Below are 15,047 nucleotides of genomic sequence, written 5' to 3'. Positions count from 1 at the left end.
GCAGCCTTAACATAAAGCTTGTGAGCCCTCTTTTGAGGTTCAGTTCCTTGAGGGCATTCACTAGACAGTAAAAACCAATTTCATCAAATTAACCTGAACCAGGGCATAGCATCTTCATGTTGTTTTTCTAAATGGGAAAATGTCTTCATAACTCCTTCAAACCACACATGCAACTTCACTGGATAGCTTAACACTGTGAAAAGCAAAGCACTTCTGAAGATCATTAAACTAGCTTTTATTTACACTAAGAAAGGCACTTCCCCAGGACTCTCAGTTGTTTTGTTTTGGAGGTCTTCATATACTCCTATGCCATTCTCTTTATGACAAAGCTTATTCTGATGGCTTCTGGACACTCGGAGGATAATGATATATGAACCGACACAACTTTGCTTTCTGTGGACATTATTCTCTTAATTACCAGTTATGTATGAGCAAATCTGCAGCACAGAAATATGCACTGTAGCAGAAAACACCATACTGAGCTAAGCAAATTTATATATCAGGCTTTCTTCTTTGAAATATTTCCTCGAGTTGTATACAATAAAGTAGGATTACTGGGTTAACGAATAAGAGCTTTTCACCAAGTGTGAGCAAATTATACCTACAGAACATCATCGGCTTTTACTATCTGTTCACCTATTTGTTCTTTAAAGTCTTGCCAGCATGTTTGTCTTTTTAAAATTAAAATTGGTTTTGTAAATTTTATAAGGAAAAGATACCTGCATTTTAATTTACATTTGTTCACAAATTAAGCATTTTTTTCATTGATTGTATTTACATTTCTGTTCATATGAATGGTCTGCCTTCTAACTGAGATCTTGGTGCTTTAAAAATTATATATTTTACATAGAAACACTTTTTCATTCTGTTACAAGAATTAAAATGCAGGTCCACATACACTTTAATTCCTTGGGTAGAATTGATTGACTTTTAAAACCATTATTTTTTGTTTTTGGTAGCAAAGAATAGCTGGCTTGTAGTTAGTATTACCAGTTTCTTTTTTTTTTTATCCTCTCCTGAGGTCCCGGAAGTGTTGTTTCTTCCCTTCAATAACTCCCACTGAGATGTACCAACCAAAAACTTCATTGTATACCCATTTTGGCTCCCCACTAGCTCCAATGCAACAGAGACCAGCAGGTGCCAAATGCACAGTTTACAAATACAAATGACTGTCAGGTAGCTGTATTGACAGAATGCCTCTGAAAGGTTCTCTGGTGCTGAAGTAATTGCACATGCACCAGAGATAAACATTGAGAGGAGATCAATTTAAATTTAATCTGACATCATCTGTCACCCACAGCAAGTGGTCAAATATATCCATTCAATTCATAGCATCACAAATGGTCTATAGTGTTTAAGATAAAGCTTTTGGTGGTTTGTTTTATGAGGCCCAAAGATTATCACAACGAATACAGTGTGAACTGCTTCTTCTAGTCAATAAATAATTTATGAATGATTAAATCTTAAATGTGACAAATTCATTGAAAACATTCAAAACACATTTTTCCAAGTTGATTTTTTTTCCCTTGTCAACAGATGAAAGAAAAAATTGTGTGCAAAAGGAAAAGACGAGAGATCCGAGGAATCTGAATTGATGCAGTAGAAAAAACAGATTATAAAAGAGCTCTTATCTAGCTTGTGGCCAGAAACTAGCCGTCATTATTAAGAAGTAACATTCAGTAAATCAACAATAAATTGTCAAGAAAACAGACAACATGGTAATCTCCTAAGCAGGAAAATAAATGAGCCCTTACCATAATAAATAAATTATATATATCACACTTTAGGGTAAAACTGTTCTAATTAGAACACCTAAGTGTTTCCCATCCTACAGTTACTTTATTTACAATTCTTTATTTTTAGGTGAGACAAAATTTCGACAGTGAAATACACAAATGTTAAGTGTATGAACAAACTTTGACAAATGCATACAAGGTAGTAAGTATTTTTATTATTTCCTAAAATTTATATACAGCAGAATTCACTTTTTTAGGCTTAGTTTTATGAGTTTTAACATGTGCATAGCATTTTGCTACCAACTCCACAAACCAGGTACAGAACAATTCCAACACCCTTTTTAAGTCAGACCTTCCCCTTTCCCACAACCCCTGACAACTGCTGACCTTCTATGATGTTGCACAAAATCATAGAACATGTAATTATAAGAATGGCCTTTTTTCACTTAGCGTATTGCATTTGAGATTCATTCATCTATTTTTGTATTACAAAAAGATCTGTTCCTGTATTCATTGCTGAGTATATCCCATCAAGTAGATATATAATTAGTTTATTCATTCATCAATTCAAGGACATTCAAGTTCTTTCCAGATGCTGGTGATTATCAGCAATACTATTGCAAACATTTGTACACAAGTGTTTGTGTGAACTCTGTCTAGAACAAATACCAGGTTATATGGTAGGCAAACTGCCAAACTGTTTTCTAGAGTGGCTGTATCATGCTGTAATCCACCAGCAATGTATGAAACTTCCAGCTGTTCCACATCCTCACCAATACCTCATATTATCAGTAATTTAGGCATTCTAAAAAATATATAACGACGCTGAGCACCTTTCACGTGTGTTTATCTGCTATCCATATATCTTCTTTACATTCTATCAGTATCTTTCACAGAACAAAAGTTTTTAATTTGATGAAGACCAATTTATCAATCTTTTTCTTTTATTGATAGTGCTTTTGATACTGTAAGAACTCTGTGAAACCCCCGGTCATAAAGAGTTTCTCCTATGTTTGTTTCCAAGAGTTTTCTAGTTTTATCTTACATATAGGTGCATGATAAGTTCTAAGTTAATTTTTCATAGAAGAAAATTCTTTTTTGGTATGAGGACATTCAGTTGGTCTGGCACCATCTGTTGAAAAGACTATCCTTTCTCCACTGAATTGCCTTTTCACCTTTTAAAAAAATCAATTACCATATTTGTATGTCTATTTCTAGACTTTCTTTCTTCTCTTCCATAGCTCTATGTACCTACTCTTTCACCAATACTACACTGTATTAATTACCTTAGATTTATATTGTGTCTTAACACCAGATAATGTGAGTCCCCCAACTTTGTTTCTTTTTCAAAAATGTTTTGGCTATTTGTTTTAACTTTTCCATATAAATTTTAGAATTTGGTTATCTACAATGAGATTTTGACTGGGATCACATTAAATTTACTGGTCAATTTGACTGTATCAAGTGTTGTAATCCATGAATACACTATGCTTCCTTGTTTATTTTGGTTGTCTTTGACTTCCTTCACCAGCATTTTGTAACTTTCAACATACAGATCCTGCACGTTTTGATTTATAACTTTATAAAAAACTACCCCTCCTTTATAAATTTATAAAGGAGGGATAGTTTTTTTTTTACCCCTCCTTTTGGAGCTATTATAAATGGAGCTTAAAAAAAAATCCTGGTTTCCAATTGTTCATTGTCCTTGTATAGAAATACAAGTGATGTTTTAAAAAGTTAACCTGTATACTGCTCAAATCACCTATTAGTTCTAGGAGCTTTTTAATAGATTTGCTGGTAATTTCTACACAGACAATCATGTCGTATACAAAGAAAGTTTTATTTATTTCGGGTCTGAATGCCTTTCATTTATTTTCTTGTTCTATTGTACTTGCTAAGATTTCCAGTACAATATGAAAAGAGGTGGTGAGACTGGACATCTTTGCCTAGTTCTCTATCATACAGGAAAGGCATTCGGTCCTTTATCATTAGATATGACATTAGCTGTAGGTCCTTTATAGATGCCCTTTAAAAGACTGAAGTTTCCTTTTTAAAAAATCTCCCCAATCTCCATAACTCCCAGCCTCTGATACTCTCTACCTCTATGAGTTCAACTTTTAGTACTCTGTATATAAGTGAGATCATGCAATATTTCTCTTTCAGTGCTTGGCTTATTTTACTTAACATACTGTTCCCTCCTGGTTCATTCATGTAGTTGCAGATGACAGTATCTCATTCTTTTTTAAGGTTGAATAGTATTCAATTGTGTATATGTAGCACATTTTCTTTATCCATTCATCTGAAAACAGACGCTTAGATTGATTCCATATCTTGCCTATTGTGAATAATGCTGCAGTGAACATAGGAATGCAGATATTTCTTCAACATACTGATTTTGTATCTTTTAGATAGATACCCAGTAGTGGAATTGCTGGATCATAGGGTAGTTCTATTTTTACTTTTTTGAAGAAACTCCGTAGTGTTTTCCATAATGACTATACTAATCTACATTTCCACCAACAGTGTGCAAGAGTTCCGTTTATTTATTTTTTTAACACATCCTCACCACCACTTTTGTCTCTTTTATAATAGTCACCTGCTATGGTCTGTATATGGTTGGTCTGTCTCCACCAAATCTCATTTTGAAATTTTATTCCCAACATGGAGGTGCTGGTAGGTCGGACCTAATGAGAGGTATTTGGGTCACGGAGGCAGATCCCTCATGAATGGCTTGGTGCCATTCTCATGGTAGTTGAGTTCTAGCTCTAGTGAGATGGGATTAGTTTTGCTGGGATTGAATTAGTTCCTGTGAGAGTGGATTGTTACAAAGCCAGGACGCCCCTCAGGTTTGGCATCTCTGCATGTGCCCACTTCCACTTTGACTTTCTCTGCCATCTTTTAAGGCAGCATAAAAGCCCTCACCAGAAGCTACATGGATGCAGGTGTCATGCTTCTTCTACAGCCTGCAGAACGATAAGCTAAATAAACCTCTTTTCTTTATAAATTACCCAGCCTCAGGTATTCCTTTACAGCTGAACAAAGACATAATTCTTTTTTTCCCCCCATAGGTTATTGGGGTACAGGTGGTATTTGGTTACATCAGTAAGTATCTTTAGCGGTGACTTGTAAGATTCTGGTGTACCCATCACCCAAGCAGTATACAATGCACCTTATTTTTAGTCTTTTATCCCTCACCTCCCTCCCACCATTCCCCCCAAGTCCCCAAAGTCCATTGTATCACTTATGCCTTTGTGTCTTCATAGCTTAGCTCCCACATATCAGTGAGAACTTACAATGTTTGGTTTTCCATTCCCGAGTTACTTCACTTAGAAAATAGTCTCCAATCTCGTCTAGGTCAATATAAATGCTGTTAATCCATTCCTTTTTATGGCTGAGCAGTATTCCACTGTGTGTGTGTGTGTGTGTGTGATCACAGTTTCTGTATCCACTTGTTGACTGATGGGCACCTGGGTTGGTTCCATGATTTTGCAATTGTGAATTATAGTATTTCCACTGTGTGTGTGTGTGTGTGTGTGTGATCACAGTTTCTTTATCCACTTGTTGACTGATGGGCACCTGGGTTGGTTCCATGATTTTGCAATTGTGAATTATACTGCTATAAACATGCGTGTGAAGTATCTTTTTCATATAAATGACTTCTTTGCCTCTGGGTACATACCCAGTAGTGGGATTGATGGATCAAATTGTAGTCCTACTTTTAGTTCTTTAAGGAATCGCCACAGTCTTCCATAGCGGCTGTACTAGTTTACATTTCTACCAGCAGTGTAGAAGTGTTCCCTGATCTCTGCATCAACACCAACATCTACTGTTTTTTTTTATTTTTTTACTATGGCCATTCTTGCAGAAGTAAGGTAGTATTGCACTGTAGTTTCGATTTGCACTTCCCTGATCATTAGTGATGTTGAGCATTTTTTCATAGGTTTGTTGGCTATTTGAATATCTTCTTTTGAGAATTGTCTATTCATGTCCTTAGCCCACTTTTTGATGGGATTGTTTTTCTTACTGATTTGAGTTCGTTGTTGATTCTGGATATTAGTCCTTTGTCAGATGTATAGATTGTGAAGATTTTCTGTGGGTTGTTCAAGATACCATTCTAACATCTCTGATGATTAGTGATGTTGAGCACTTTTTCATGTATCTATTGGCCACTTGTGTGTCTTCTTTTGAGAAATGTTTATTCAGATGCCTTACCCATTTTCAATCAGGTTGTTTTCTTACTATTTGTTTGGATTCTTTATCTATTTTTTGCGTATTAACCCCTCATCAGATGTATGGCTTGCAAATACTTTTTCCTATTCTGTAGGTTATTTTTTTCACTTTGTAGATTATTTCCTTCACTGTGCTAAAGCTTTTGAGTTCGATGTAATCTGATTTTTCTATTTTTGCTTTTATTGCTTGTGCTTTTGGGGTCATATCCAAAAATTTGTGGCCCAGACTAATGTCATGAAGCTTTCCCCTGTTTTCTTCTACTACTCTTAAAATTTCAGGTCTTATGTTAATGTCTTTAATCTATTTTGGGATGATGTTTGTATATGGGGTGAGATAACGGTCTAACTTCATTCTTCTGCATGTGGATATCCAGTTTCCCCCCACTTTTCCCAGCTCCATTTATTGAAGAGATTCTCTTTTCCCTATTGTGTGTTCTTTGTACTTTTGTCAAAAATCAGTTGACCATAACCAGGGTCTCTAGTTTGCTAGGATTTTGTTGAGGACTTTTACATCTATGTTCATCAAGGATATTAACCTGTAATTTTCCTTTCTTGTAGTGTCCTAGTCTGGCTTTGAATGTGTTTAAAAGTGTTCTCTCAGGTTGGCACAGCGGCTCATGTCTATAATCCCAGTGCTTTGTAAGGCCCTAAATGAGAGGATTACTTGAGGCCAGGCCAGGAACTTGAAACGAGCCTGGAAAACAGCAAGACTCCATCTCTACAAAAAGTAAAAAAAAATTAGCTTGGCATGGTGGCACATGCCTGTAGTCTCACCAACTTGGGAGGCTTGAAGTGGGATTACCTCTGCAGTGAGTTATGACTGCACCACTGCACACCAGCCTGGGTGATAAAGCAAGATCCCGTATTAAAAAAAAAAAAAAAAGTTTCTCCCTTCTTCAATTTTTCAGTAGTTTTAGAAGGAATGGTCATCAGGTCCTGGGCTTTTCTTTGATGGGAGACTTCATTACTGATTCAATCTCTTATTTGTTACTGGTTGCTATTGGTCTGTTCAGATTTTCTGTTTCATGATTCAGCCTTGGTAGACTATATGTATCTAGTATTTTCTTCTAGGTTGTTAATTTGTTAACACATAATTATTTATTGTAGTCTCTTATCCTTTTGCATTTCTGTGTATCAGTTGTAATGTCTCCTCTTTCATTTCTTATTTTTTGAGTCTTCTCTCTTTTCTTCTAGCTAAAAGTTTTTAAATTTTATCTTTTATTATTATTATTATACTTTAGTTCTGGGGTACATGTGCAGCATGTGCAGGTTTGTCACATAGTTATACATGTGCCATGGTGGTTTGCTGCATCCATCACCCTGTCATCTACATTAGGTATTTCTCCTAATGCTATCCCTCTCCTAGCCTATAGTTTTGTTAGTCTTTTCTATTGTTTTCCAAGCTCAATTTCATTTATTTCTTCTCATCTTCATTATTTCCTTCCTTCTGCTAAATTTGGATTTAGTTCTTCTTTTTCTAGTTCCTTGGGATGTAATATTAGGTTGTTTGAGATCTTTCTTGTTTTCTGATGTAGGTGTTTATTGCTATAAAACTTCCTTCCTAAAATGATTTTTGCTGCTTCCCATAAGTTTTGTTTGGTATGTTGTATTTCCATTTTCATTTTTCACAAGATAACTTAAAATTTCCCTTTTAATTTCTTCTTTGCTCCACTGGTTGTTCAGGAGCATGTTTAATTTCCAGGTATTTGTGAATTTTCCAATTTACTCCCTGTTACCAATTCCTAGCTTCATACCATTGTGGTCAGGAAAGATATTTGATACAATTTTAATCTTCTTAAATTTGGTAAGACTTGTTTGTGGCTTAACATGTGATCTATCCTGGAGAATGTTCCATGGGCACTTGAGAAGAATGTGTGTCTTGCTTCAGTTGAATAGAATGTTCTATATATGTCTATATGTTAGGTCCATTTGATCTAAAACAGTTTAAGTCCAAAATTTCCCTATTTTTCTGTCCGGATGATCCGGCCATTGCTGAAAGCAGGGTATGGAAGTCCTCTACTATTACTGTGTTATAATCTCCTCTCATATATATTACTATTTTCTTTATATATTTTGGTGTTCCAATGTTGGGTGAATATATAATTACTATATCCTCTTGCTAAAGTGACCCCTTTATCATTATATAATGACCTTGTTTTAGTTTTTTATTTAAATACTATATAATTATAGCTGCCCTGCTCTCTGTTGGTTTCCATATGTCCAGAATATCTTTTTGCCTCCCTTCACTTTTAAACTACCTGTGTCCCTAATAGGTGAAGTGAATCTCTTGTAGGCAATTTGTAGTTGGGTATTGGTTTTTTATCCATTCAGCCACTCTGTGTCTTTTGGTTGGAGAATTTAAGCCATTTACATAATTATTGATAATATTTTTTTGATAAATATTTATTTATCAAAATAATTATTGATGGGTAAAGACTTACTACTGCCATTTTGTTAACTGTTTACTGGTTGTTTTGTAGATCCTTTGTTGCTTTCTTCCTCTCTTCTTGTCTTCCTTTGTGATTAGGTCATTTTTTCTAATGATACGCTTTATTCCTTAATTTTTATCTTTTGTGTATTTACTAATGTTTTTTGCTTTGTGGTTACCATGAAATATACATAAAATATAACAGGGTTTTAAAAATTTTATTTTGTGTATTGTTTCACTGTGTCCTGTGCTCATAACAGGTTATTTTAAGCTGATAAAAACTTTAATCACCTTTAAAAAAAAAAAAAACTACACTTTTACTCTACCCTCCTCATATTTTAAATTCTGGTGTCATAATTTACATCTTTTTATATTGTGTATCCCTAAAATCATTTTAGCTATTAATAGTTTTGTCTTCTATCCTTCATACCAAAGCCATAAGTGATTTATATACCACCATTACAGGCTTAGAATATTGCCAATTTGACTGTATACTTACTTTCACCAGAATTTTATACTTTCATATTTTCATTTTATTACTTACTGTCCTTTTCTTTCAGCCTGAAGAACTCCCTTTTAGCATTCCTTTTAAGACAGGTCTGATGGGAATGAACTCCTTCAGCTTTTGTTTGTCTGGGAAAGTCTTTAGCTCTCTTTCATTTCTGAAGGATAGCTTTGCTAGGTATTAATATAATATTGCTGGTTGGCAGTTTTCTTCCTTAAGCACTTTGAACATAATTATCCCACTCTCTCTGGTCTATAAGGATTCTGCAGAGGAAACTGCTGCTAGCTGTACTGGAACTCCTTTACATGTTATTTGCTTTTCTCTTGCTGCTTTCAGAATCTTCTCTTTATCCTTGATTTTCAATAGTTTGATTATGTGTTGGTGTGGTCTTTGGCCTAAATCTGATTGGAGGTCTTTGACCTTCCTGTACCTAAATACTTATACCTTTCCTCAGATTTGCAGTTTTTTTTTTTTTTTAAAGCTTTCTACCCCTTTATTTCTCCTTTCTCATTCATTTATTCCTATAACTTGAATATTTACTCTTTTGGTGCTATCCCATTAAGTCCATAAACTTTCTGCATTCTTTGTTTTCTTCTTCTTTGTATGCAAAAAAGCTATATATTTGTTTTGTTTTTCAGCTCCAGAATTTAATTTTTAAGAAATATATAATTTCAATCTCTCTGGTAAACTCATTTTGATAACTTGTTTTCCTGATTTTATTGAATTGTTTTTCAGTATTTTCTTGAAGTTCATGGATCTTACTTTTTAAAACAATTATTCTGAATTCTTTGTCAGGCAGTTCATATATCTCCATTTCTTTGAGTCAGCTTATGGGAGATTATTGTGTTCTTTTGGTGTTATGTTTATGTCTCCTTGGTTTTTCATTTCTTGTTGCTTTATATTTATGTGTAGGCATTTGAAGATATAGAGACTTATTCCAGTCTCTGAGTGGCTTTGTCTGGGAAAACCTTTCACTAGTCAGTCCATTCAGGGATTGTAGTCCAGCTGCCTGGTGTGGTCCATAGTTTGGCTTGCTCTCGAGTCTTCACACTGGCTGACCTAGTGCCTGGATCAGCAGGTGGGTGAGTTTGGTGCCTGGGTCCATCAAGGTAAGCCTAAAACTTGGATACACTGGGGTGGACCTCTTGCCTGGTTCTATGGAATGGGCCTGCATCTAAGAAGGTTGGCTTGAAGCCTGGATCCACTAGGGCTCACCTGGCACTGGGGTGGGCCTTGAGCCTGAGTCTGCAGGGGCCAGCCAAACAGTGGGATAAGCCTGGTGCCTGCGTCTACTGGGACAGGCTGAGTCTGTGGGAGCAGGCCTGGGTCGAGTCCACAAGGGGTGGCCTGGAGCCTGGGTCTGCAGAGGTAGTCCTGGAGCCTCAGTCATTGGAGACTGGCCTAGAACCAGGGCCTGCTAGGCTGAACTTTGATTCTGTGTCTACTGGACCAAACCCGTATCTTGGGTCCTTGGAGCCTGCAGCTGGCCTAGTACTGGGGCAGGTGTGGAATCAGGGTCTGCAAGAGCTGGTCTGGAATGTAGGGTGGTCATGGTTGCTGGCCTGGTGTCTGAAGCCACTGAGGCTGGCCAAAAGCCTAGGGCTGTGAAGTCTGGCTAGAGCCTGGGTCCACTTGTGTTGGCCTGGAGGCTGACTGTACAAGGTGCTGGCCTGGAGGTCAGGTCTGCAAAGGCTGGCCTGGGTCCTAGGGCTTCAGGGGCCAGTCTGAAACCTGGGTCCACAAGTGTGGTCCTAGAGCTTAGGTCCATGGAGGCTGGTCCATCACTAGGATAAGCCTGAACCCTGGGTCTGTGGTGCTAGCCTGATGATCAGGGCTGTGGACAGCTGGTTTGGAACCTGGAGCCACTGGGATTGGCCGGGTGCTCGAGTAGGTCCAGAGATTGAGTCTGCTAGGCAGGCCTGGAGCCTGTAGTTTTAGAATCCAGCTTGGGGCTTCAAGATCTAGCCTGGCACCATGGTGGGACTGAATGCTCAGTCCATGGGTACCAGCCTGGAGTCTGGGGCCACAGAAGCCTTACGAGCACTGGGTTTTACCAGGACAAGCCAAGTGTTAGGGTCTGAGGAAAAGTTCAGTGCTAACATCCTTCTCCTTCCCCCACATGAAGGGTATCTCTCTCTGCACTGTGTTGCCTGGGGCTGGGGGAAGGGTGGTGTAAGCAGTATAAATCTGTCCTTTTTAGCCTCTTTAGTGCATTACTTCTTTGCTACACTCAGATACCATAATCTCTGACATGGTTTCCTTAGCTCTCGTGAAGGTATTTTTGTGCATGGATATATGTTTAAATTGATGTATCTGTGTGGAGAAGAACATGAAAAGTCCTTTTCTGTCATCTTGCTGACATCCATTGAGATTAACTTTTATAATCAACTCAACTAGATTACTGAACAGTCTCCCTGATTTTATTTTGACCCCCTCTAATCTATTCTCCAAATTGCACCAGGAATAATCTTTAAAAAACAATCTGATTATGTCACTTCCTGATTAAAACCTTTCAGTGACTCTTCATGGTTTTCAGGATAGAGTTAAAATTCCTTAACACAGCATATAAGAACTTCCAGAGTTACTTCTCTTGACCTCATCCCTCAGCACTCACCCTTCCATTTATATTCACCAACAGCCCTTGAACTTGTTCCTGCCAATGTCACTTTTCTCTAAGCCCTGTCTCCTCCTCACCTCTGGTCAAACTTTAGTACCTACCTTGGGCATCAATATTTCCAGAAATCCTGGATCATATAATATTCTGTTGATCTCTGTCAGAGCACTTATCCCTTAATAAAACATAATTGCCTGCTTGTCCCTTTCCTCCACTTGGCTATGAGTTCTTTGAGGGCAGGCACCCAGTTTCAATAAACTTTAAACCCTTGGTTCTTAGCACAATGTCTGTCATACAGAAGAGCTCGCTAAATATTTAATGAATTAATAGGTTGAGTAGTATCTTTCTGAGCATAGGTAAAGTAAGAACAACAAAGATTTGTTACCACTTTATGGTTTATAACATAATCATTATCTCCCATTAATTTTTATAACAATCCCATTAGGTAAGTTGTATCAATGGCCATTTTTAATACATGAAGAAACAACAACAGAAGAGTTAAGTGACTTTCCCAAGGCAGGACTCAATTCTAGGCTTCCTACATAATTTTAGGATTGGGAATCTTCTATGAAACAATCACATCTCCATTGAAATATTTACAATTTAGTGGGGTAATTCATTCTGCAATAGGACTAAAAATCACCCTCTAACTGTGTAATTTAACCTTTTGAGATAAAGATGGCATTTAAATGAATTTTTAAAATGTCTAATTTGAATACTTGTATTGCTTAAATTTTTCATAAGAAACATTACATTTTTAACCACTGTATTTAACATCTCACAAAGTTGACAAAAATTCAGTATCTGTAGTAGCTACAAAGTTTATACATATATTAATACTATAAATATCTGATAATAAAACCAGAAAGCTTACCTATTCTTGGAACAGTTCATAGCTAGATGCCGTAGAAATGCCTAGTAATAGCAAAATTCATAACTACTACTACTAATATTCTTGTTAGGTGTAGTCACGAATCGATAGCAATATTACCAATTTCCTTTACCCTAGCCTAAGGTTATAATCTATTTTTCTTGATGTGCTTGGCAAAGACCAAACTCAATGAAGAGCTAATTTCTTATAAGACATAAATTTTCTTTGAGAGATTGATTCCTAAGCATTAATCATGAATCACCCAAGCATTCATTATCACCCCCAATCACTTAATGTTGGTATTTCTACAGGGGTATATCATAAATGTTCACAATTACACCACACTCTATAGTGAAAAGAATCAGCAGTCACCCAAACCTCTCCCATCCAGTTAACAAAGTCTTACAGTTCCAACATAGGATTATTTAAAATATTCAAACAACTATTTTAAGTTCATTTTTGAGACACATATCAGTAATTTTTAAAAAACAAAATGAATACTTACAGTACATCTTTGAAGTCTCCAAACACATACATATGCCTAAAGCTGTCAATAGCGATTACAGGACAATCTGCTGGAGTTTTCTGTATGTGCAGAAGAGGATGTCTAAATTTGTCACAATCGGCATGTAAAAAGTTTATTGTACCTTTAAAAGAAATAGAAACCTAAGAGGTAAATTGATTTTCTTGATTATATTTTCGTAAGATTGCAAGCTTACGAAACTTGACATACTAAAAAAAACTCAACATTCTTAAGTGTAATACAGATCAGAAAAACTAAAACCTAAATATTATGACACTTAAGAGGTAGGCTTTTAGTTCTTAGGGCATGGAGTATACCTTCTTAGAAATCATATTGACTTAACCCAAATTTGATGGCTATAATGAATTTTTTACTTTCCTTAAATGGGCAATCATTTACTTTGTAGATTACCAGGTTCTAGGCAGGAAGCTCAAATTGATATACGAGCCATTCTCATGGAACCATTTTCATTCCAGCCTATTCCAGTCATACTGGTTGATTTTTAGTCTAATTCAACCTGCAAAATAGCAGGTGACTAAAATGGGCAGTTCTATACAGTATCTTTATTTTGTTTTACTTTCTTCCCTAACTACAGAGGAGAAGCTGGAGATAACTCAAATTCCATTAAATGCTTTGGAGAAATCCACAGACAACTACTCAACTTTCTTTCATTTAGAAATAAATGTTAATCAGACTGTGTAAGCTCTCTCAGCAATCTCTCTGGGAATGGCCATTGGAAAGGGAGTCAGACAAGCAATGAAAGAAAGTACCCAGAACTAATATTAATTCATGACCCTGCTTTTCATGCTATTTTTCTCTTCAAAATAGTAATAGTCAGAAAACAAACTAACAAAAAACACTACTTCATATTATCTCTCTGCTAATGCCTCTTTACCCTCACATTTGAATGTAAATGTTAAAATTAGTGTTCAACCGAAATATGTTTGTGATTTGAAAGTAATGAGAGGGGAGAAGATGAAAGGGGAAAAAAAAAAAGGAGAGAAAGAAATGATGAAAATAAACACCTTAATCTGTCTACCTTTTTCACTTATTAATTGCCGAGCTACTTCATTCTGGAATATTTCTAAACTTTCTGTATCTTCTTTCATGTGAAAGAGGATGAGAAAAGGCAGTCCTTCTTCTGTCAATTCCTGTAGAGAGAAGCATTCAATGAGAATTATCAGGCTTCTGCATTCCATTGTAGCTATTTTCTAGGTAGGAACAATTTTGAACCCAACCCATGTAATAGCTGCAATATCCCAGGGGGGAAAGAAAGGCCCAGTGGTGTGAATAAACATTAGCATGAACAGAAGATTGAATTTACTCCCCTCCCCACCCCAAGTACCCAGGAAGTCAGAAGACCCATAGGCCCTGCTTCGCTGCAGACACTGATCTGGCTTAAAGAAACCACTGTCTATTAGCAAGTATGGGATATGAGGCTTCAGGGATAGGCTGTTGAACTCATGACATATAGAGTTGAACTATGCTGGTTCTTTACCAAGGTGTTAATTTTAGGTAAACATGACTAGTATTTTCAGTCTTCACAAGTAACACTGAAAACTGAGTATATCAGCAATAATAAATCTGATTTGCAAACTTATACTTATTCTAAGGTTGTGAAAACCAATACACTTACATATAAAACTTACCCAAAGCTGAAGTGTTTTATCCAGGATAAAAGACAAAAACCCTATTATTTTATTTTCAACTGATATACAATTAACATTATTAATAAATACTTGCCCCTATATATTTTTATATACCTCTTTATACACACACAAAAGCACCTTGAATATTATAAAGTGCTATTAAAATTTTTAATGTTGTAATTGGAGAATCCAGTGGGTAGACATGATTAAATGAAATGTGATATGCAGACAGGTTTAATCATTTATTCTCCCCAACAAATGCTAAGTTTTGACTTATCAGAAAAAGTCCGGAAAGGGTCTCATAACAAAATTATTTTCATCAACTATCCTTTTGAGGATCTCTCCATTCATTTAGGAACTACCTCAGCAGAAAGTACAAATGTCTTTTATTCTTAAAAAAAACTGACACTGGGACCTTTTTTACAGGATTATGTTTTCTTCTGGTTATCATCTCCATGTTTCACTTGTATATAAGATCAATTATTATGCCTC

General features: G+C 36.2%; 1 protein-coding gene across 1 annotated transcript in view; it reads right to left on the bottom strand.

The window, feature by feature from the left end:
• ERP44 (endoplasmic reticulum protein 44) overlaps window positions 1-15,047 on the bottom strand; it is a 91,668-nt gene that overhangs the window by 3,146 nt on the left and 73,475 nt on the right. The window contains exons 9-10 of the mRNA XM_017527803.2: window positions 13,946-14,057; window positions 12,889-13,030 (exon numbers count right to left, since the gene is read on the bottom strand). Of these exons, the coding sequence (XP_017383292.1) occupies window positions 12,889-13,030; window positions 13,946-14,057 (254 nt within the window). The remainder of the gene's footprint in view (window positions 1-12,888; window positions 13,031-13,945; window positions 14,058-15,047) is intronic.

Source organism: Cebus imitator, unplaced genomic scaffold (assembly GCF_001604975.1).
Source record: "Cebus imitator isolate Cc_AM_T3 unplaced genomic scaffold, Cebus_imitator-1.0 Scaffold51, whole genome shotgun sequence".
Lineage (NCBI taxonomy): Eukaryota > Metazoa > Chordata > Mammalia > Primates > Cebidae > Cebus > Cebus imitator.
This window is presented reverse-complemented; position numbering and strand designations above follow the sequence as displayed.